Source organism: Equus asinus, chromosome 20 (genome assembly GCF_041296235.1).
Source record: "Equus asinus isolate D_3611 breed Donkey chromosome 20, EquAss-T2T_v2, whole genome shotgun sequence".
NCBI lineage: Eukaryota > Metazoa > Chordata > Mammalia > Perissodactyla > Equidae > Equus > Equus asinus.
Genome location: NC_091809.1, coordinates 75,395,892 through 75,421,414, shown reverse-complemented (window position 1 = coordinate 75,421,414; position 25,523 = coordinate 75,395,892). Strand labels below are relative to the sequence as shown.

Below are 25,523 nucleotides of genomic sequence, written 5' to 3'. Positions count from 1 at the left end.
CTTGGGTTTATTCCCCTGCTTCTAACCTAATCTCATGATTTAGGGTGAGGATTTCCTCAATTTTTCCATGCCCCTTCCACCACCTGTTCTTTCCTGTGAGTATTCTGTGTCCCACCTTTTATTGTTCTTCTCTCTTTTCTAGCTAGTGCTGTCCGGTTTGTTCTAAGAAGTAGTAATTTTTGGGCTAAGAAGCTAAGTACCCTCTGGAGATATGAGATTTCTAGAAATATGATTACCAAGGGGTGAGGGGTGAGGAGCAGAAGTGAGGTTGGCAGAGTGACCTGACCCTTGAGTGCCTTAAGGGCAGAAAAGATGCTGTATTAATTTTTTTTTACCCCCAGGGCATGGTACCATATAAGGTGGATGGTTATGGCTCAGAAAAGGTTTTTTGGATGAATGAATGAGTGAGCGAGTGAACGAATGAGGGCCCACTATTAATAAAAATGACATCCGGATTCTAGAACTTGGGATAGAGGGATAGAGGAAAAATGTGATGGTCAATGGAAGGGTCACCCATAGTACTTTTGTCCCTCTTCCTATAGAAATCTAAAAGTTAAAAACCTTTGTAAAATCAGGGCCAGCCTATGATTTCAGGGGAAGGAGAAAACTCCCCCGGATCCCCAACGACTCCTCCTCCTTTCTATTTCTGGCGTAAAATTAGCTGCCTGAAGACAAAGCCTTTTATTCCACAATTATGGATGCAATTAAAAATGCAAATGCCTGAAAGAGTGAGCATAATGCTAAGGAGTCTCAGAGTAGAAATGAAGAATCAAAATCTATTCTGCTTCAAAGGAGGCACCAGTTTAGGAGGCAGGCTCTGAGCACTTAAAGAGGCAAGGGAGCTCCCCTTTACCTACTGAGTCCCATCTGGCAGGCTCTCTCATAGACAGCTTAGCTTACTCCTAACAGCAAGCCTGTGAACTAGGTATTATGTCCATCTTATACATGAGAAACTCAAGTTTTAGCAATCAGCAAGCTGTGAAGTCTGGACCAGAAGCCAGGTCTATCTGGAGGAAGTCAGCACAAAGTAGAAACCAAAGAGAAAGTCTATCAGTATGAATTTAATCTGTGTCCGTAGGATTAACTTCATCTTCCCTGTACTGTAATACAATGAGTTTGGGTTTCAGTGACAGACACACTGGGGTAAAGAATATGGCTTGGCCACATAGTAAGTACATTATTTTTAAACCTCTTTTGCCTTCTACAAGGTTCCTCCCCTGTAGAATGGGGCTAATAATCTTATCTGTGTCAGAGCACTGTGTAATGTTTAAATGAAGTCAGGAGTAAGGCACTGGCACACAAGCTCTGGCCCCTCCAAGTGGTTCAGGCTGCTCATCCTGACTTTGCAAGGTCCTCTCCAGATCTCTCCTGGTTTCCCAAATCTAGACTTTCTCCAGACTTTCTGCCTCATCCTGTTAAGCTGTTTCAGGTACTTGATCATGTCTCCCCCAGTAAGATTTTAAGAGTGATAAGAAGCTGAATCCAAGGTGCTCCGATATATCCTATTTCTGAATGAATAAATGATGATTTTGCTAAATAAGAATATATGAGCAAATGAATGAGAGGCAATAAAAATGCCACTTCAGCCAGCCCTGTGCCAAGCACTGGGTGGAGGGTGTACAGAGCTGATTGTAACATGTCCTCTGGGGAGAGCTGCTAAGAAAATGTTGGGTCCAAGGTTGGGGGAAAAAAGAAAAAATCTGACTTGTAATAAAGTCCACAGATTTCTTGGCTTTGTCTTAAATGTCCTTGAGAAACCCATAGCCAAGTGAAGCTGAAAGCAGCTTTGCACTGCAGCAAAGTCCCCTGACAGGCTCCATTCCACGTTCTTCCTTACCACCCCCAGGTTACTGACCAGCAGTACAGTGGGGCAGGAAATGGCGTGGAAGGATATGCGACTGTTTAAAGAAAAAAAAAATACCAGAGTCTCTTCCTTACTTATATGATGATGTAACTTTCCTGTCCCACCAAAATCAATCAGGTGAAAATCTCCTTCCTCTAGAGCAAAAACCCATCAGGATGAAGAATCCTGGATGGGATGTATTTCCTCAAGACTGCCTTCAAAGTAATTTCCAGCTTTATGTTCCTAGAACAGGAAGACTAAAGATGCTGAGAATGAGATACAGGATGAGGGGCCCTGCCCCTACCCCAAGTCCTCTCACTAAGAGGATGTAGGCTGTGCGTGCTTGTCTAAATCTGGTATTGAATTAGGCCCCAGTTTGAAGAAGGTCATAGAGTTCAGCAGGCAAATGAAGCAGCCTGAAAGGCCTTGAAGTGCCAGATGTGCCCTGGAAATCCCAGTCCAAGTTGGTAGTGCCTGTGTCCTTAGGACATGACCAGACTCCAGGCACTTGGTGGCAGCCCGGCTGGTACTGGACTTCCATGGGATTGATTGCTCAAAGATCTTGGCTCATATTTTAACTTTTTTCTTTCACATCTGTATAGGAAAGAGAGTAGGAATTAATTCATTCAACAAATATTTACTAAGGAGACTTCTTTATGTGAAGCACTGTGGCATAAGGCACTAAGGATATAATAAAAGTAAGACATTAACTGGGATTTGCAGGTCCAGTATTGAATGATGTTTCCATTTCAAGGAGCTTTCCCATGAAGCCTTGATAAAGACCAGAATCATCACTATTTTAACAGATGAGTTTTAAATACCAGTGGACTTCTGGGTAGATTTCACTGTAGGAAGACTTATAGGCAAGATTAAAATAGGATAATAGTTGCAAGGCATATACCACATGAGGTATCAGGAAACGATAGCCACAATAATGATCTGCACAGTGTTTGAATTGCCGACAGACATGGCTTAGGAGAATCCTGAGGGAAGGGGGTCTATGTTCTTATTCATCTCTGTATCCTTAACATCTACTGCAGACCAGTACACTGTAAGTAAGTATATAAAACTATATTTGTTGAATGAAAGAATCAATGCGCTGAAAAATCAGTGTATGAATGACTTATGTCAAACAATGGGGCAGGAAGAAGACCTAAGCGCACTTATCATATTATAGCCTTTGAAGCAAAAACTGTCTTAGAAAGCAAGTTTGAGTGACCAGTTTCAAATGTGGACTTAGAACCACTGTAAAAAGAAATAAGTCCTTTAAATTCAGAACAGAAAACTGTGAGCAGAGGGCCTGGAGGGAGTAAAGAATACAGAGGGAAAGTGGAAGAAATCATGGGGTTAGGGACATGGAGGGCTTATTATGAAGAACTGGAAGGGGAAGCTGTAAACGAAGTGACTCTTTCTTCTTATCTATGTCTCCAACTGACTTCTTTTCAGATCCTGCCTCTCAGTAGACTCTTGTGGGAGATGAGAAATGTCTGAGGAGTTGAGAGACGTGGGCATTCTGGAGCCGTGGCATCCTGGCCTTCCGCTTCAGCTCTCATGGGGTCTAGAGGAGTGAAAGTGTGAACGGTTGCGCCAGGAGGTCTGTCCTCCTTCCCTTGCTGAAGGAAAGCAAAGGGACAAGGAGGGTCATGCCACTGCTGGGAAAACAGTTATTCACAAACAATTCTACAGTCTTTCTGTCCTGTAGGGGAAAGGTTGTCTTTCTAATAAATGATAAATATCACCAACACTTATCAATTACTTCCCCTGTGCAGGCATTTAAATTCACTGTTTTATTTAATCATTGTAAGCACTTTATGGTATCCTATTACTATTCCCATTTCAGAAATAAAGAAGCTAAGTCCAGAGAGACTGACTTGTCCAAGATCACTGAGCTAGTAAGAGGCGGAACCACGATTCAATGTTTGTCTGTCTGGCAGAATCTAGCAACTGTACTCTTAAATACTGCTCTCTACTGGTTCTCTACACACAGGATGCAAACTCAGGTACAGTTTAGCTCTGTGATCTTGGGTCAACTATTTAACTTCCCTGAATCTCAGTTTCTCCCTCTGTAGAATGGAGGAGATATCCCGTGACTGTTTGGGTTGTTGGGAGAATCATATGCGGAAAAGTACGTAGAATACTATTAGCATAATGGGTGACCCATAGAAGGTGCCAGCAAATGCTTCCCTTCATTTCCACTTCCTCATCTATACCAGGGATAACCGCCCTCCAAGCTGGCTGGAACATCAAGGGTCTGGGGACCCCAAAGATGCTAAAGGTAGTTTGATGAAGATACGCCCTCTTGCCTATCTATGTGCTGTTATCTGCCTGGAATATCCTTGTTTACTCCATCTGCGAGCTGTAGATTATAACCCATTACTGAGTTATCAAATCAAGTTAACGAGTTGTGACCTTCATTTTTTTAAAAAAGGAAACAGAATGGAAGATAAAGTATACTGTATATAAAAAGTATTAGTACAATTTAATGAAAATTTTCTTTCAAGTTTATGTGTGTATGTATCTACTGGGTCATAACGAAGAATATATTTCTTGCTTTGAGTAAAAAGACATGAAGGCCTTTGGGTTAACTTGTATAAAATCCTCAAGAATCAATTCAGATATCCTTGCATTAGGAAGCAATAAATGTTCCAGGCCTTTCTAGAGCTAACTTTTCACATCACACTGCATTGTAATTGTTTTCCCCTCTTCTGTCTCCCCCACTAGATGTGAGTTTCTTGCAGACAGAAAACATGACTTTTACTGCTGTGTCCTCAGTGTCCATTACAGGTCCCAGCACAGAATATATACGCAAAAGATGCTTGAGGAATGCATAAATAAATCATAGAAACTGACTTTTAAACCCAAATTCACAACAGAGAGGTTATTCACTTGAACTCTCAAAAACAATATCTTTGTTAACAAATAAACACGGGCCAAGTTTCTCTTTCACATTCTTTCACATCCCATTGGAAGACTTATCTGCTTCTCTTTCTTGTCTTCCCATTCTCCCAGTGTCCTGGGTGCTCCTGCTTTCTTTCATCAAAAGGAAGGATCTTTCCTTAGCTATTTGCACTTTTGTCTGATTTTAATCCCCTCTCTCTCTGACCTTTCTCAGCAGCAGTTGGATATAAAGGTGCATTCCTATTACTAGTAGGGAAAGCCTTGTTCTGTTACAGGGATGCTGATAGATAAGAAGGAGAGTGCATATTTTAGAGGCAGGGAGACCTCAGTCTGCACATGTGGAGGGCCTCAAAGCACACACAACAAAATCCATATTCCAGTGGTTCAGGAGCTCACGTCCATCTACATCTGAAGAATTCATAATGTACTTGTGGAGCATTTTGAAAAATATTTTATTCAAATTTTTAACAGTTTATTTACTTTTAAGGTTCTACAACTATATATGTTTCACAATGCAGGAAATACACAATACAAACAGCCCATGAAATCAAATATATCCAAACCATTCACAAAGAACATGCACAGAATTATCATTAGCAACAATCAACTCCATTTGTACAGCACCACCAAAGCACTTTAAGCACCTTACACAAAAGATTAAAAGAAGGAAAATAATTACAACTAGATTGGGAAATAGAGAGGGTTGGCTCAAGTTTAAAACACTGCCTGGCTCCAATATGCTAGTTCCCTCCCCCTGCTTTCAACACTTTCAGACAAACAAATTGCTATCACCTGGGAGGATCATTTCTAGTAGGGCAATGAGGCCAGCTTCTGCATGCTGCTGAGAACATGCAGCCTCTCGGACACGGCCAGGGCAGGGCTAGGGTAGGGCGTGTGACTGTGTGTGTGTCTGTGTGTGTAGAGGGAAGAGGAGGTAAATCTAAGGGGAAGGGTGGTTTTGTGGTGCAGACAAATATTCTAAGTCAGCTAAATTGTTTATCACAGAACAAAGAGATTGCTTGCTTTCTCATTTACGTTTTGGCTTCATGGAAAAATGCGAATACTACTAAAGAAATCCCATATGTCCTATAGCACGGTTTATCCTGTGTAAAAACCCCAAAGAGGTTTATGTTTGAATTTCTCCTCTTGGCTAACCTATTCCTTAATCTAAGAGTCCAGGCTGTGCTGGTGAACCAGATTGGGAATCATAGCTAACTCGCGTTAACAGCTGATACCACGTAAACTGAGCCCTTGGGAGGTGGCGTGGTGCAGGGAGAAGGGAGGTGGGAGAGCTGACTCTGGTACCAAACAGCTGTGGGGTCCCAGGCAAATCTTTGCCTTCCTGGGGCCTCAGTTTCCTCTTCTATAAATTAAACAGTGGACCTAGTGCTAGCTAAGGTTCCTTCCAGCCGTAGAATTGCGTAAAGCTAAGCAGAATGAAGAAAACTCCAGGATGTCATTCTCAGATTGAAGCGACATGCTTATCATCTGATATTTATATACTTGGAGAAACCCTGCTACTCATTTATTCTGAGAGAGCAACTGGTTGACTTTCTAAAATAAGCCCAACCAACTGGCGCTAGCCCTATCCAAGTGCTCCAGATAAAGTAGGCATCTCTATGAAAATCCTATAGCCAAAATTTGCGTAAAAAAACCCCAAAACAACAAAGGTACAAACTTACTGAATCATTCTTAGTAAGGATTCCCCTTAGGTCTTTCTTGTTCATTGCATTTTATTGTTTTTGTTTTGTTTGCAGGGGTGGGGGTGTCTGTTTTGTCACATTGCATGAGGACAAGGCCAGAGGCTCTTGTAAGTTCTCTCTGATTTTACTCCATGCACGGCCTACATCTCTTCTAGTTCTGTGCTTCTAACAGTCATTTAGACGCTGAGGTCAGCCCTCTAGGTCTGAAATAAGTATTAATAATTGAACATTGGAAACCAAATACTGTGTTTGTAGATCTCATTTTGTAAATGAGAAATCACCTGGAGAATTTCCCATGAAGCATCAGCTACTTTTGAGCCTCGTTTGAAAGCAGTTCCTCCTTTCAATACAACCTCCAACTGTTAGAATAACAAACTAATATTCTCTATTGACTTGTCTTCTTCTCTTTTGTATGTCGTACTTTTATTTATCATTTTAGAGAATAAAGATTTGAGTCTGATGAACACTACTCTTTTAAATAAATCTATTAGTTTTATGTAATATCATATCACTTCATTTAATTTTGCTAATCTTCTACAACTAATTAAAGGACTAAGCTATTACCAATATATTTTCAGCAAACTTCTTCTAGTACATTAACGTTTTTATGCATTCTATTTTTAACAAGATATCAAAAATATGGTAATTTTTCCTCCCAGTTTTATTCTATATACCATTTCATTTTCATTAACTGATTTATCTCTATCCTATTAACCTAATTTGATTTTCCCAATTTGCCACCCAAGACTAAAACATTTCAAGGTTAAAATATATTTTGTATCACAAAGACCAGCAATGAAAACACAAGAAAGGAGAACAGAAATAGCCACTTCCCTCATATTTGTGACATCACTGCAAGACATGTTCTAGGGTGATTCTCAATAGTTCCTTTCACAGATTACACTGAAGTGTATCAAAATAATCTTCCAAAATGCAGTTGAAAAAATGTGGAACATTAATATTCTGATTTTTTTTTAATTTAAAATCTCAGGGCTTCTGAGGTACTGGAACTCCCTGGAATAAGAAGGGACTCTATGCTTGTCAGAGTGGCCAGCAAATCAAGGCCCTCGAGAACCTGCCGCCTTCTGGAATCCTGCTCCCTTCTTGGCCCTGCTGTGCCTACCTAATACACACAAAAGATAACTTTATAGCCAAAGTGGAATCAACAGGACAAGTCAATTCAAGGACAGAGTTTAGTATCTATAACATGCACCTCATGCCAGGAAAAAACAGCGAAATTTCAGGTGAGGAGGACATGACCTCAGGTGGGAGTCAGACCAGATTCTGGGGCACAGTGGTCAGAGGAGAACACAGTGAGGATGGGCATGGTTCACTTTCCATTGGATTCATTTTGATCATTAATTGGGCATCACTTTCCCCCTGTGGCCGTTGGTATTCATATTATTTTTAAAGCACAGTCAGCACTGATGAAGTATATTTTGGAAGGAATATAGGAGGCCTATGCCAAGAAGAGGTGCATGTTATAGTTCAGCGATGATGGATCTTACTCAGGAGTTAACTATGGGGATGAAGGACTGGAAGGCATTTCAAGTTCAATCAATCATTTTTTTTCTGGTAAATTAATGAGTTTTGTCAGGCAAGGAATAAGTAATGTTTGTGGTCTGAGAAACTATTGGTAATGAGATGCCACAAAGAAAGTCCTTCTGTCAAAACTTGTTAGCAATGACTAGAAGGACCTGCAACTAAGATATACCACTGTGTACAGGGCGGGTATGGGGAGATAAAGCAGGAAAAAAAAAAAACTTGTTAGCAAAAAACACGTAACTCTTTAAAAGAGTACTTCTGATTTCAAATCAATACACCAAAGTTAATGCAATAAATATCAAGCAAGTCAGGAGGTGATATAAGAATATTTTCTTTCCATGCTGATGGTGAGCAAATGTCCAGGGCTTTGGCCCACATATTCAATTTAAGATTTATCAGAACAGAAAATATTTCTTCTCGTTATTTTTACTGCAACCTGTGCTACGAACTTTACTCTGGACCATAACATGGTCAAAGAACTTGTTAAAAGTAGGGACCTTTAACTAATTTAGCATAACGTTTCATAAATTTCTTCAAAATGGTTAAACTTAAGGGTTTACAGTGGTGTATTGAAGAGCATGGGTGGATTGCTCACCAAGTGCAGATCACAGTAGGAAACGCTCCATTGCCTACCTGACATAGAGGGAACGTTTCTGATTGGTTCGCAGGGACCCGGACCCGGAGCTCATGCTGTGATTCATCATCTGCTCTCGTAGGTCATGGATTTTGGCCTCAAATCGAGCGTAATCTGGGAATGGAAACAAAGGTGGCAAATTTGGTCCTGTGCCTTCAGAGTTAGAAATGTACACCCAAAGCAGCCCTTCGTCCCTGTTGTTGGTTCCTTTGCCAAACAACAGGGACATGCACAACCAAGAAGGGTGGGACACTGAGGTTCCACTTACTTAGTATTATTTATTTGCAGACATTCATGAGAGAAAAAGAACAAATCAGTTACTTCTGCAAACGTAACTAGAAAACATACTGCCATCAAATCCCCAATATGTGAAAAGTCCATGGGGGAAGAGGTGGGTGTGGTTATAAATGGGCAATACAAGGTATCCTTGTGATGGGGATGGTCTCTGTCTAGACAGTGGTAGTGGATACAGGCACCTGCACATGTGATAAAATAGCATGTTTATGGCAGGTTGGTAGAGCACTGTAGTGCAAGTATGGGTCAAAGCTTTGCACAGACATCATATAGGCCCCATTAGCATTTTTCAGAGAAGAAAGCAATATGACCTGGGACACAGTGCAAGAACTCTTAGCTTCTTCTGATCCACGCTCCACACTGTCACTTGCTAGATACCACACATTGCCCACCTGAGAACCACTAAATCTCCCATCTGTTCCCAGGACTCCCTCCTTTACAACTTTGATGACTTCCCTACCACATAAAAACCTGAAATCCCACCTCCAACTGTTCCCCCTGAAACATCTCATTCAGAGCCAGTCCTGACCCTATTTGACCACTTTGCCACTTTATTTTACTTATCACACCAAATAGTTACTTGCGCAGTTGCCCGTCTCCCCCATTAGACTGAGCTCTCTGAGGGCAGAAGCCACGTCTCACTCTCCTTGTAATTCCCTGTTCCTAACGTAGTGTCTGGGACGCAGAAGGCATTTAATAATAAGTGTTCAAGAAACATTTTCCGAATGAATGAATGAATGAATAATGAATGAAGTGAGCAAAATCATGAAATGAATTCAGTTATAAAATGCCTGCAGGAACTGAAATTGCCCGTTTTCCAGGTTAAGGTTTTTTAATGAAGAAAGACAACATGCTTCTCTAGGACTTCTTGGTTCAAGGCTAATGGTTCTGTCTAATTTCAAAGCTTTATTCCTGTCTAAACACTGCCATTCCCAAATCTGCTGTGTTTTTAATTGTTCTCTCCGTGATCTCTGTGCTCTCCCTATCTCAGCAATGTCATACATTGGAAACAGATCTCTGATACTTAACCTATAGACAAACAGCGCTTTGTAACGCTCTTCCAGCTGCCACATTTTATATATCACAATACGATACTTGCTTTAATAATAAACTATGTGCTCCTTACTGTATGGCTCATTAGATCCCTAAAATGTTTTCTGCCATGTTTTTGAAGTGTTTGCTCTATATTATATTCTACGGTGTTTATATTACCCACTATGGACGGGGGAGTATTGTATGGTATTGTATTTTGCATTTCTCTTAATTGGAATACATCCTGTTCTCAACTTCTCCACTTTGACAGTCATGTTAATTATAAATCCTGTGTTCAGAAGTGCTCCTGAGCCCCTTCTGAACCATGCTCCACACTGCCCCTCTCTTTGCTCCTTTTTGAAAATTAAAACTTAAGTACAAGTAATTTCATCAGAGCAAAAACAATAAGATCCGGGTTTACAAATACAAATGGTGCCTGTGTGTGTGTGTGTGTGTGCATGAATGAGTATGTGCATGTGTGTTATGTGTGAGAGACAGAGACAGAGACAGAGACAGAGAGAGGATAGGGGATATGTCTCCACCTTCTCAGAGATAAACGAATTTATAGTCAGAAATGCTCTAGAAACAAACAAGAAAGAACGTAAGTAAACTGTGAAATATAAGACTTTGTTTTATAATAGTATTGAAAATCACATTTTTCAATAAGTTAAAACAAAATCTAATACCACCATATGCATTTAACGTTAATCCTTTCACCCTTCCCCAAATGTTTTATTCATATCTATGCCCTCTCCTTTCAAATATTTTTCAGTCAAATTCCTAACACTCAGGAGAATATTCAAATGAGATTTTAAAGTGCTCCAATCTTTGTATCATCTAAAGGGGAGTTCATGTTTACTGAGCATGAGCAATGGGCTAGTATCTGTGCTATCTACTTTAAAAATTATTTTTCCTGGGGCCAGCTCCGTGGGCAAGTGGTTAAGTTCCCGCGCTCCGCTGCGGTGGCCCAGGGTTCGGATCCTGGGCACGGACATGGCACCGTCGTCAGGCCACGTTGAGGCAGCGTCCCACATCCCACAACTAGAAGGACCGGCAACTAGGATATACAACTGTGTACAGGGGGAGTTTGGGGAGAGAAAGCAGAAAAAATAAATAAATAAAAAAGATTGGCAACAGTTGTTAGCCCAGGTGCCAATCCTTAAAAAAAAAAAGAAAAAAGAGAGGAAGATTGGCAACAATTGTTAGCCCAGGGGCCATCTTTCAAAAAAAAAAATTTTTTTTTCCTAACAAATCTCTAATATTTAGAGATGAGGACACAGGTTCAGAGAGATTAACTAACTTCACCAAAGTGAAGAGCTTCTAGGTAACAGAGCTTATTGGACACGGAGCTAGCATTCAACCCTGGATCTCTATGAGGCCAATTTGTTTCCAGGACATCATAATACCTAGTATAACACCATAATTCTCCCTTAGGACCTAAGACCTCCTCAATTCTTTACCACTGCCTCTTGACATCTTGCTCCCATTCCTCTCATCTACTGTATTAATTATGTGCATACTGGTCTTCTTTCTTGCACTGTAAACTCCTTAGAGTGGGGATGCCTCACTCATCTCTGTTCCCCAAACCTCAGGGTCTATCATTCCTCCTTCTCTGTAAACAACATTGTACCAGGTGCTTGGCCTATAGTTTTGAGTAACACAGAACTGGCAGGAGTTTGCTTCCAGCGTGGGACACTGACAAAGAAATTAAGCAGGAAGACTGCATTAAAGGAGCAGCACCTGATTCTGTCCTGCTTTGCATGAAATAGGTGCCTGGTAAATGCTTTTAAAATTACAAGTTATCTATTTTATATTTCTTGGGGTTTTCTTTTGCAGTAAGAAGCAAACCACTGAAAACCCCCTACTTGGCAAATGTTTTTGAGGAGTTTAAAGAGATAGCATCTCCAGCTCTTTTTCCTCTCTCTATATGATAAGCCATTAAAAAATATCCATATTCTTGGTTATCTAAGTCCACTTGCTCCTGACTAGACACATTCATATTGGGATGTGCCATTTGCTTTCACTTGGACACGATGGGTGATAATAGCAGACAGGGTACAAGATTTGGGTTATGCGGATGGGGTTGGAATCCTGGCTCTGCCATTTATTATCTGTGTCTGATTGTGAAAGTCATTAACCTTTCTGGGCTCAATTTCCTCATAAGTAGAATGGGAATAATAATTGTATCTACTTCAGGATATGTTGGTAAGATTTTAAGAGAGAGCTGATGGACCTAAAGGGTTGGCTCTTGGTAATGACTGATAACTCCTTCTGATAATTTGCATGTGTAATTCAACACCTATTCTTGTTCAATGCTTGCAAAAGTCATAACTCCTTTCTGTACTAAGTAAAGAGCCACAGATGGCCATACTTTGGGACACTTAGCATCAGGGTGGAAGTGCTCACCTGCAGGGTAACCACTAAATGTCCCTTTGGGTCCTCTCACAAATCCACAGTGATTAGGAGGTCAGGAGAATTATGCCCAATTCCAAAACTGCTGTCATTTTCAGGATATTAGTGACCTCATCCATTAGTATCACCTCAAAGCTTTGAGCCACTGATGGACATTTGGGTGGAACAAATGCCAGAGTGTGAACACCACACCCTACACATGAGAGAGGGCTCTACTGTATACTTGCTTCCCTTGCAATTTGTCAAGGGTGCACAAGGAGACCCAGAATGCAAATCTACGCTATCATTCACACAGAAAAGGAGGCACTGCCTCCTATGAGGGGACTGGGGTTGTTTAATGCAGTAGGATTAATCTGCCTTGATTAAAGCTCCCCAACTGCTCACATCTTCAAAGCTCAGATGGCCAGCCTTGTGTCTGCAAGAAGGAAACCATAAGCTCAGTGGGTTAGACTACAGCATGAAGCCATGGGCATGTCCTCCCCCAAGTCAGCTGGCGGGTGGCATTCCCCTCCACAGTTAGGAGCTCATCCAGCTGACTCATGGTTGTCAGTTACCAGAGGAAGCAGTGAGCAGAGGGAGCGGGGTTCAGAACTGTAAGCTAGGGTGCAGCTCTAAACCTGAATCCTGTCCTTCTCTACGAGAGGGGCTTTGGGATATCACTCAGCCTCAGTTTGCTTGTCTGCAAATCATAAGATTCCTCACACAAAGTGGTTTCGAGAATCAAAATGAGATTTGACGTGAAGCATTTTGTAAACGTAACGTACTTGTTACTGTTATGACCGTGGTGGCTCCTGACAGTGCAAATGCATATGTAGTCCTTAGTGGCATTAATGGGGACAGCAGCGTCCTATTCCTATTTGCTTATTATGGACATTGCACAGCTTTAACAACAACTGGTAAAATAATTGGGCTGTAAGCGGGGTTCCACACATCTAAGCGACAGAGGCTGCTTCCTGCTGAGTTATCCATTTCCACTCTACAGGGGAAGTAGTTTGAAGAGACCACCTGCTGCAAACCTGAGAAGTGATGCTTTTAATAGACAAACCTGAACTAGAAGCTCTTGGTGGTTTACAGGCTAAGGAAGTTCAAGCTCTGGGGCACCTTCCATTAGGGCCGGGGCAAATGTCAATGGTATGCAGTCTACTGGGGGTCACAGTACTGTTTACCTGGACATGACCCTTGCTGTCACCAGGGTTCAGGAAGGGTGCATGGGAAGGATGCAGGAGGAATAGTTTACATCTATTCTTAGCACAGCATCTAATCACTGCTCCAGGGATGAGATACTGGTGAACAATTGTAAATGCTTCCATTTCTTTAGGGGAAACATCCTTCTTTCATTTAATTGGCAAACACTTCTTCAGGCTTTATTATATGCCAGGCACAATGCTATTTGATAGGGACATTGAAGCCACTGGACAGATCTTTGTCTCAAGGGGCTCACGGGCTGATGCATAGCTGCCTTTAATTTTCTGGTTTGTTGTTGTGAATATGAAAAGAGCATCTGCCATTTAACCATCTCTTCCCTGTGAGGAGCAGTGCTTTCTAGATGGTAATGAGATATCTCTACAGTGGGAAGAAGCCAATACAGTCAGATCCATGTTACAACGGAGAAACTGAGGCAGGTTAAATCTTTGTGAGAGACCACATTGTTACTGGTAGATTGAGATGAGCAAGTAGGGTCACAGAGCAGTGCCCTGGAACCAGAGTGGCTGGAGTGAAGTCTTGGCTCCGAATGATGTTGGGAAAATCCCTTACCCTCTCAGAGATACGTTTCCTGTTTTATAAAACGGGGAAATCATCTCTGCTTCCATACAATGTTGTTCTGAATATCTAACACAGTATACTTCATTTTCACCATTTTAAGCAGTATTGACTTTTAAAAGCACCATCAATTAGCACTTTTTTGGAGAGGGTGGACATGAGACTCATTCTGATTTCACAAGCTGAAATGTACGTATGTAGAGAGGGGAAGACATGAGCCTTATAATCACTGTAATATGATAAACAAAAGTGTTTGGAACTAGAAAGCCCCAAACAAATAAATTATTGCTCTCTCTCCACTACACTCCTAACCAAATAGTCACCCAGAAGAGGATCAGGCAAAAATCACTGGTTATATTTCAAGTCCAAGAAGCAATACTTTGTCGAAATTCTTTTGTATGATGAGACAAAAATAATTCTATTTACTTGGAGCTCAGAAAATAACCATCGGTTCTCATTTTACCACCTCTTCTTTTCTAAGTTGCCCTGGGATTTCAGAGCCAGACAGGCACAGAAGGGGCCCAGCCAGATTTTATTAGACTTCAAGGATACCCTTAGAGCTTTGTCACGCTGGCTGCTTTTCAAGTAGTCGTGCTGGGAAGGATGCTGCTTTTATGGACTCCTTTAGAAGACGGGCTTTCCTTCCCTATGAGCATCGGAATGCCCACCTGCCTTCAAGAGAGCTGACCTCTGGCCACTGGAAGGAACCTCAGTGGATCTCCCCAGGCTGATTATTCTGCCTAAGGGTTTTACTAACCTTTCACTTCAACCCCTGACTTAGCTCATCTTTCAGGTTGCCACCTGCTTCTGTGTTAAAGTGGTGACACGGAATTTCCCACTGCTAAAGATTTGGTTCCCACAGTTTCTAATTTGTTTTAAAAATGTTAACTAAAGGATTTAGCTAAATACCTTTGGTTTGTATTGGAAACTTAATCATACATTACACATATGTAAACCATTAATAGCTCATGTAATCATACACAGAAATAATCAAATGCACTATTAGGAATTCAATCAGAAATGGTGCACCAACCTGGCCAGACGTGGATGCACATTTACAGATATTGTTTGGCTTACCTCGGATACAAACTACTCTGTGTGCACGTATGTGTGTGTGTGACACAGAGAGACACACAGAGAGATGAAGAGAGACAGAAAGGTAGAGAGATGAACAGACTAAAAACTAAATTCACTAGAATCAAACTTTAACTAGGAGTCCTAGACAATAGGACAAGTCTGCTGTCTTTTCTGCACTCCACAAAGGAAGAGGATGTGTACACTAATCTCTTGTACATCTCTAGTAGCAAACGTTAAGAACTCAGTTATGGACACTATGAGGGCAAGACATTGTCATATTTTTTTCTGTGTCGCTAACACTTGGAACAGAGTTTGGCACACAGTTATCAGTTAATAAATGCTAATATAAATGTTTGCTGAATTGGATGAGCTAAACAAAGATTTTAGGTAAAGAAAATTGATTCTTTAGTTTGCCAAATATACTATGAAGTAGATCAAATCTTTTAGGATAATTTTAAATAACACACTGAATTAAGGTATGTTTTCTCTCTCTCTCTCTCTCAGTAGAATTGGAATCATTTGTTTTGACTAGAACAATTTTCTGTGCAGCTTGGCTGGAGACCATTTAAAGAGGTTTAAGCCAAATGCTCAGAAATTCTTTAATGTGTGAAATGAAATAAGTTTTATAGGCAAACAACAATCTGAATCTCCAACCAGCTATTTCATATAATATGCATATAACTCTGAAAATTAGATACATCAAATTTCAATTTGGCTTCACGCTAGCTTTGTTTTATGGATTCATAAAGACAGATTTTCTTTGATTATCAGGATCATTGCAAAATGAAGTCAGCACAGAAACTTTTTGAATTTGGCAAAGCCTGTGTCTTCAGGCAATTGGGAGTAGCCTGCTGTGATATTATTTTTTTAAGGGCTCTGAAATAAATATGATCCAACTTTTAAGTTCACTAGATTCACAGTGTGGACTTTGGGCAAGCTATTCAACCCAGAGAAGACGTGGTTTTCTCATTTATACAATAGAAAAACACCACTGGCATCATCAGATTGTTTGAAAATTAAATGTGATAGCATTCATAAATGCCATAGTTCAGCACCAGGAATAGACTAGGTGCTCAATTAATGGAAAAGAAAAAAAATGAAGATCTTTTGAAGCTTTATATTCCTCATTTATAAAATGGGGGTAATGTTAATACCCCACTTACATCATAAGGTTGCTGGCAGGATCAAATGAAGGAACAGATATAAAAATGTTTGATAACCTGAATAGTATAATATAAAGATAAAATGATGATAAAAACAATTCCTATAATATTGTCTGGTTTTTAAAATCCCAATCTGCCTAGAAGAATATTTCCTCTGTATCTGAAATTTGTCTCAAAAGCTGTGAGATGTGACTTCTGTCTTGGCTATGGAAATAAAGCCACACAGGGCATCATACACGAGAGAGCAAACCTGAAACTCTCGGGAGAAAATGGAAACTTCTGATATGATTAGGACCCAGCTGCCAAGGGCAATTCTCTCTGAAGATTTCACTGGCAGGTTGGGTGAAGGGCCAGAGCCAGGATGCGCAGGCTGTAGTTTAATTGGTGTGATTCGTAGCTAATGGGGCTTCAGAAGAAGGATCAAGGAGCTGTGCCTTCTAATTTAAGGCATAGTGCTTACGACTACATCCAACCAGATAAGAAAGCCTTCCTTGGCAAATACAAATATGAAATCTTTGCTGGATTTGTCTTGTTCCTTCTTTTGTATTAAAATCATGGAGCTAGAAGCTAAAATAATAATGTTCAAGCTTCCTGTGTTCTTCTGCAATAATAATCAGTTAGATCTTGCCCAGTGAAAAGGGTGATATTCTTGCCTAATTATAGACCAGGGCAGAGAAAGGAGATAAACAGCCTGGCTCTAGAGGTAGGCAGGTTGGTCGTCCCCTGGGGTGTGACTTAAGGGGTTCAAATATCTGTCTTGCTTCCACAGCATTCTTATTAGATTTATCCTTTAATAGTTTCTTGAGAAATACATATACATATTATCTCGGAGGATAACCCGCTATTCCTAAATAAATAGAGGCAGAATGAGAAAAACACTAAGAGAAAATAAAGGCTCAGAGAGGCTAGACAGTTTGCCCAAGGTCACACAGCAGAACTGGGACCCAAATGCAAATCTTCTATTACCAGCCTCATTCAGTGTTTTTTTCACTCCACTGATTCTATACTTTCCTATACAGCGACTGTGCTCTTCCCTCTTTTGCTCCTGACATGGACAGGTCCATGGCTGTCTCAGACTGCTTGGTGACCTGAAGCAACCATTTAATAACCAATTTTTGGTACAACTATAGATTTATATCTATAATGAATTCTAGAAGGTAGGTTGGTCAGATCAAAATGCAGAGGCTTGGTTCGGTCCCTCCAATATGCTTCCCGAATGAAAGTTTCTCAATATGTCATTAGTGTGATTCTGGGTTTAAGACTCAAAGTCAACTGGAAACCATGGCTTAGGCAGGTCCTGTTGGGACAGATTCTCCAGGCTTGGGCTGACTGGAAGGTTTGTATTGCAGCCCTCTGTCCAACGAGCAGGGACTGGGCACTTCCCAGGATTGCAGAGAGGCAGGAGATGCTCGGGAGAGGGAGCGGTCAGCCCTGACTCTGATACCCTGAATCTGTAACAATGTGGTGCAGAGATTCCCAGCAGCGGCTGCGGAGAGCAGGGCCACACCGCAGCGGAGAAAAACCAGGCCGAGGGCGGGAGTGCTTCGTAAAGCTAAACTTAGATAATAGACTCAGGGCGGGGGGTTGTCCTTAAAAGTGTGTCTTTCCTACTTTTTTGTTGTTAAAATGTCCTTTTTATACTTGAGGCATAACAACCAAAAATAATGTATAATCCTTGTTTGGATCCTGACTAGGAGAAAGAAATGTTCAAGTCATTACAGACTGCATATTAGATCATAACAAGAATTATTTCTAATTCTTTTGCGTGTGATAACAGCATTGTGATAATATAAGAACATGTTCTCTCTTTTTTCCTTCTAGTTTATTTTAGGGATGAAAACAGATAATGTTGGGATTTGTTTTAAAATACATCAGCAAAGAAAATATTCTAAGCGATCGATGAAGTAAATTGGCAAACTCTTGACTACTATGGAATATGGGTGATAAGTACATAAGCATTCTTTGTACAATTCTCTCTATTTCTGTATGTTTGAAAATGTTCATAATAGAAAAATTTTCATTGATTATTTAAAAAGATTAAACACGCTAATTTGATAAAATTAAAAAGCTGACAACACTATGTCAGTGCTCCTCACTAGTATAGTGGGCTGGGAGTGACAAGACCTGGCTCTTCCCGGCTCTCCTACCTGGGTGCCCCCAGGTGTGTCACTCCGATCCCTGGTTTCCTTGTAGTAAAATAGGTATTGTGCATCTAGACCTTGAATCATTTTGAGATTCAGAGGAGGTTCTAGCTATGAAAGAGCTATGCTGCTCAAAGGCATCTGTTCAATCAGCAAACAGTCTTGAGCATCACCCATGGCAAGGCTCTGTGTTACACGCCAGGGGTAAAAGGACTAAAACGTGGTCCCTGACACAAACTTTCCATTACTACTCCCTAAGGTATACACTGATTTCCACAATGATGGCAATTCCAGAACTAGCTCTAGTGTCTAGTTTGAATACTGTCTACAATTCTTAATAAAGGCAAGACTTTCATAAAGTTCCCTGCTTTTCCTCAGCTCATCTCTTTCTTAATCTCTCATCTTTTTGATTTCCTCTCTTTTGATTCTAGCTTTTGGGATTTTCTCAGTTCCCTTCTCTTCCAGGTGCAGAACATCGTCCGTGTTGTTCCCCCTGCCTGGAACATGTTTCCCATCAGTCTTCATCTACATATTCATCCTTCCCATCTTGTCTTCCATATTACTTCCTCAGACAGCTCCCTGAGCTATGACAGTTCCCTCCATCAAATGCAACTGGTATTTCTCCTTTACAATATTCCACATACATGAAAATATTTAATTGTCTATAAGTACTTGCTTATTATTTGTGAGGCACACAGTAGATGCTTGAGAAATGTTTGCTAACAGATGGAGGGGAGCTGCTCATGCGACTATTCCTCCCTCACCCTGATAAAAAAAGTGATCTAGCCATTTTGAAAATGTTGCGACTTTGATAAAGATGTTCTATTCCTCCACGGCTCTCCCACTAAAATAATTTTTTATTTTCCAATTGAAGTAAAAGGAAGAATCATCAGAGATATGGATTGAGAGAATTATGTAGCTTTCACTTCTTTCTCATCATAATTATCTATTTCTGAATCATAAAATCACCTAGCTAGATTCTTCTCTAATGCTAAGAATACTTTTTGCTCCTTGAAATGCTACATGTCTTCCTATTTATCATCTTAATATTGCAAGTATTTTATGGCATGCAACCAGAAAAATCACATAATGGGAAATTATCCACAGCCCCCAAACATACAAACAGGAGCTGAACAGAACTTCTTCAGCACAATTTATGGTAAGAATTTCATGCTCAGTTTATCTATTTCCATGGCTCAGAAAAAAGTTCTTCTGCTTATTTTGCTATGTTTATTTCTATAAAATTGTTTCCCTGATTTTTGGCAAAAGATCTATGAGAAAGTGAACTCCTTGGGTGTACCTGCCATTGGAATTGTTATTTAAATAAAAACAAAGTGTAACCCTATACTGTCCTCTGCACAGTACCATTTGCTAAGAAATTCGAACTAAAACAAAGATAATATGGAACCATTGAGTGACTTTTATGGGATATATTATACTTGTCTCTTAGCCAGCAGGATTCTGATGAAGAGATCTAGAGAGATCAGAAAGCTGGAGGTCATTTAGAGGTCTCTTGCAATGGTCCAGGTGAGAGATGGTGAGGACAGTGGGAACGAAGAAGAAGAGACAGACATTTGGGAGGTGTAAATAAGAGGCTTTGCTGATTAATTTAATGTGGCATGTGAGAAAGAGAGTGGAAATTCAGAGTTCCCTCAGGTTTCCAGCTAGGACAACTGACTAAGAATAGAAAAGGAGGTGCCTTGGGGGCCAGCACAGTGGCGCAACGGTTAAGTGCGCATGGTCCGCTTCAGCGGCCCAGGGTTTGCCAGTTCAGGTCCCGGGTGCGGACATGGCACTGCATGGCAAGCCATGCTGTGGTAGGCATCCCACATATAGAGTAGAGGAAGATGGGCACAGATGTTAGCTCAGGGCCAGTCTTCCTCAGCAAAAAGAGGAGGATTGGCAGCAGATGTTAGCTCAGGGCTAATCTTCAAAAAAAAATGAGACGCCATTGAGAGAAGCCAAGAGAATGACATAGAGTCCATGTTGGGGCACATTGAATCTGAGAGGACATCATTACAGCCCAATGTTCTCGTGCCAGACTTTCTTAATTCCAGTGACTGGAGTATGGGGAAATACATTTTTAGCAACTGAAGCAATTTATAAACCAGATACTTTTCTGGGCCTATGGAACTGTTATAGAAGATTTGTGCTGCAACTACATTTAGATAGGGTTGTGTGAAACACATACTAATCTGATCATTCTATCCTCTAGGTCCATGGAAAAATGAGGAAATAATAAAAGTAAGTAACCATTAAAATTGACTTTTATGAACAAATAAATAAAAATATGCTGCGGGAAAATTGATCCCTGTAGAACTGAATTAGGCAAATTTATCTTTCCTCTTGATTAATAATTTAAGAAGAAATCCTAAGCATGCTGCCTCTGGAGATGTAGCAGTAGCTCTTATAATTAGACTCTAATCTGAACTGTGAGGGTGAGGATCAGAAAGCTGACTCAGAGCCTGGTGTCAATTATCTGCAGCTTGCACAACGAAAGAATAAAAATTTGCAAGATGTAGGATGCCTGCAGCCCAATTCTGGGGGTTGTTTCAGCACAGTCACATGATAAGATCTTTCACTTATTATCTGCTGGCAAATTTATTCTCCATCTCCTTCATTCTGGGCCTGGAAAATCTCTGTGGGACTTGCTTTGGGATGGCATTTGTGCTTCCAGTTCAAGCGCCAGAAATCAACACACTCCAACAATTTTCCTCTTTATTTACACTCAAACAGAGTTGGTTTCTATAGAGCAATCCAAGAAACTGCCCTTTTTAATACTATCTAGTTAGTTTGCCCTATTTTAGAATGAGTTAAGAAATTCACAAAAACTCGCTGAGCCTGCTCTGCCCAACAGAGAACTGCGACAGACCGCCAGGTCTCCAGCTGGCCCGTCCTGGATGCATCAGGACACAAGAGGGTCTGAAAAGAACACCTTTCGCACAGGAGCCGGTTTTGAACAGGGGTTTTAATAACTCTTGCCCACACTGATTAGTTTCTTTCCCACTTTGATATGTTATCTAACTCATTTTTTTTAGTTTTATTTCCTAAAGCTTTATAGAACAAATCCTCCACCTTATATAACCCTTCAGATATTGAAAGAGAAAGAAAAGGAAGGGGAGGGAATAGAAGGGAAGGGAAGGGAAGGGAAAGAAAGGAAGGAAGGAAAGCTCTCATTTTTCCTGGTTCTGTCTTTAGGTAAAATACCCTCTCCCACCTCACATCCTTCTGCTGTTCCTCTTAGGACAGTTTCTGGACCCTTCCATGAGTCTCCGCTCTCCTCTCTCACACCACTCATCACTGCATTTTTGTATGATTTGTCTCCATCCTATACCAGCTCCTAGTGCCTCAGCCTGTTTTTACTCAGTTCTGGCTCCTTCATTCCCAGAACTATGAGTGTCGGGCTGGCTCACGAAGGCAAGTGAGAAATGTCCACTCTGTACATGTATGCGTGCTTGAATGGATAAATCCAGGTTCTGACTTCCTCAGGGCACTCTCTACTTCCTCAAAGCCCCTCTTGCAACGGGGTCTCCCTAGAACATGATACTCCAGGTGTGATCTAACATATTCAAATGCCTGAAAGCTCTTTCTCCTTGAAAAGTTCCCTTTTAACAGCTTCCTGGTCTTAACTCACGGATATCTCATCTCCTCAAGTATATTAATTACAGGTATTTTCAAGTTTTTCTCTCTTCCCTGCATTATCTTTGGATTCTCTGTATTCTCTTTGATTCTGTTTCTGTCTTAAGGATGCCAACATGCCTGTTGATTCTTGTTTCTAAGTCTAAATCAAGAATGAGGCACACAATGCTGATCGGAGGGTCTGTGTGCATGGACAGGGGTTGTGGACTAGTGGTCACCATCATCTAGTGATAAGCTGGGGATGTATTCATTTTGGAGATACCCAGATGTCAGGACCTGGGAGTCTCTATGCCCAGGCCATTTCAGTTTCCCCAGAATCTCTTAATATCTTTTCTTTCAGGATAAAAGCTAGGTTGCTGAGTTCTGGAAGGAAAGGAAAGGAAGAAGCCTGGGAGAGGGGAAGGGAGGGAGACTTCGTCATTCACAACATATTTTCCCTAATATCCCAGTTCTCTATGCATTGTGTTTCTGCAACCCTGATCTGTGTCTGATGCCTCAAACCCGGAGATTCTCTGGTTCAGTCTCTCCAGAGATGAAATATCCATTTGCTGGGGTGGGCATAGTTGGCAGTTTTAAGGGATCTGGGTCTCCAATAGTTCCTTATAAGACTTCGAAACAGTATCTCTCTTTTCATTGCTCTCCCACATCCCTGTCTTCACATACCCAAGGCCTTTAACACCTGAATCCTTCCAGGAGTCTATGCTTCTCATCGGCTTCACATCCCTTGTAAAGAAAAACCCACTCTCCCACCTGTGTAGGGAAAAAAATACAGTTCTTCCCTACTGTGTATTTCTTCCCTGTGAGTCTCCTTTACTACTCACATTACTACCACACTCACACAGAGCACTATATTCACAACACTTCTGGTCACCAAATGTGTGGAGTTTTTGCCCCACACCAACAAGCAATTCTTGAACACCAGTAGGCTATTCAAGAATTCAACTCAATTATGACACTATCTACCTAGAGACAGCATCAGATTCCACGGGTTAAGGGCTCAGTCCCACAAGACTGCCCCTCTCCCCATTTCAGATGCCAGTCAAAAGCCCAAGTTGTCACATGTGCTTCTCACCAACAAGCTATAGACTGGAGGTTTCAACGATTTCCTCCTGAGGTTCAATTAATTTGCTAGAGTGGCTCTCAGAGAACTCAGAGGAACATTTACTTACGTTTACTGGCTTATTATAAAAGGATATGATAAAGGATACAGTTGAATATCCAGATAGAAGAGATGAGTAGGGCAAGGTATGTGGCAAGGAGCACCAAGCTGCCATGCCTTCTCTGGACAAGCCACTCTCCTAGCACCTCCATGTGTTCACCAGCTGGGAGCTCTCAGAACCTCGTCCTTTTGGGATTTTTATGGAAGCTTCATCATGTAGGCATGATTGATCATTAACTCAATTTTCAGCCCATCTCCCTTTGAAGAGAATGGGGTTGGAAGGGCTAAAAATTCCAAGCTTCTAATCAAGGCTTGGTCTTTCAGGTGTCTAGCCCTCATCCAGGAGCCATTCAGGAGGCCACTCAGTCACCTCATTAAAACAAAAGACACTCCTATAGCCCAGAAAAGTATAAGGATTTTAGAAGCTCTATGCCAGGAACTGGGGACAGATACAAATATATATTTTTTCTATTATCTCACACTCCTGTAGGTACTGGGATTTATGCTTTTCCAGCTCTGCTAAATCATTTTCCACTCACCCAGCTTATTTCCAGCTTCCAAAATTTTATTTATATTTCCTACACGTGTTGTCAAGACTTACTTCCCTTTTTTTTTTTTGCAGGGAAAGAGTTGCCCTGAGCTAACATCTGTTGCCAATCTTCCTCTTTTTTTTTCCCTCCTCAAATCCCCGGTACATGATTGTATATCCTAGCTGTAAGTTGTTCTAGTTCTTCTATGTGAGCCACGGCCACAGCATGGTAACTGACAGACAGGTGTGGGTCCGCAACAAGGAGGAGACCTCAGGCTGCCGAAGTGGTGAGAGTGCCAAACAATAACCACTAGGCCATCAGGGCTGGCTCAAGATTCGCTTCTTTTTTGATCCTATAAATTTATACTCGTTTAAATTCCTTAATTGTTACTTTGGTAGAGTTTTAGAAGGGAACATAAATATATGCAGGTATTCAAACCACCATGTTTAACAGGAAGCTCAAAATTTATATTTAACTCTATTAAATTTAATCTTGGTGCTTGCATGCCATCAGTCTATCTTGTCAAGATCATATGGACCCCAGCTCTGTCATCATTACATGTTCTGGATCTCTAAATCTTGCGACATCTGCAATAGGCACAGGAGACCTCAGGGGGAGATAAGCTAGGATTCATTTCTTTTCATATTTTTCATTCAGTTGTTAGTAAAGCTTTTCTATATTTCCAGATTGACATAGAATTATTCCATGAATCCATCTATTTAAAAAAATGTGCTGGGGATAGAAATAAAGGCTTAAATAATCTAATCTCTGTATTCAAAGAATTCACTATTTATTAGGGGTTATAGACAAGAAAATAGACAATACAAATAAACTTGTTACAGGCATAAACAAGGAGCTGTAGCAGTACAGAGGAGAGGTACCTAACCCAGCTTGAGAAGAATGAAGAGGATGGTGTTCAAGAGGTGGTAACTCCATGATTTAATCTCAGAGAATGAGGAAGCACTGGGCAGGCAAAGCAGACTAGGTATAGGGGTGGCAGGAGGCAGATGGAAGCAAAGGGAGCAGCTGTATAAAGGCAAAGGATCATGCCTCTTCTGCCTCTGAAGAGGAGAAATTTCTCTCAATCAATAGAAAGTGCAGGACAAAGGGGACTGAGTCATCTTTCGATGGGGTAACTTGATGTTAGGGTCCTTTCAGGAGAAAATGGAAGGCAGCCTACTTATAATGAGCTCTTTGGCTTTTGAATTATCAAGTAAAACTTAGGTATCAGCAATGCTTGGCTGAGTGAGAAACTTCCTAATAGAACCCTTGCATTACTGGGAAGGGATTAAAGAGCTCTGAAAAGTATAAAACACTGTGTGAATGTATAGGATTATTAATATTACTGCCACATTACCAACCACCACCATCCCCAGCCCTGAAGCGTCCTCTATAAATTACAAAATGAAGCATCTTCTCTGTGGATTGTAGCAATGCCAATTTCTTGGTTTTGAAATTATACTGTAGTTATGTAAGATGTCAACACTGGGGGAGGCGAAGTGAAGGATGAACAGAACTTCCCTGTATATTTCTTTGCAACTTCACTTACAACTTTTAAAGGTTAAAGAAAAGAAGAAGAAGGAGAGGAGAAGAACAAGAAGGTTTTCAAGGCCAAAGATGGGGACCTCTATTTTGCCTGCATCTCTATTTAGGGCTGTAATGAATTGAACTCAGTGTACTGCTGCAGGTTAC

The 25,523-nt window shown here is 40.9% G+C and overlaps 1 protein-coding gene across 39 annotated transcripts in view; it reads right to left on the bottom strand.

Moving 5' to 3' along the window:
• Window positions 1-25,523, bottom strand: part of DLG2 (discs large MAGUK scaffold protein 2) — a 1,809,506-nt gene that overhangs the window by 139,966 nt on the left and 1,644,017 nt on the right. For all 39 annotated transcript variants that reach the window (XM_044753763.2, XM_070490530.1, XM_070490528.1 and 36 more), the window contains one exon: window positions 8,623-8,737. In XM_044753763.2, the coding sequence (XP_044609698.1) occupies window positions 8,623-8,737 (115 nt within the window). The remainder of the gene's footprint in view (window positions 1-8,622; window positions 8,738-25,523) is intronic.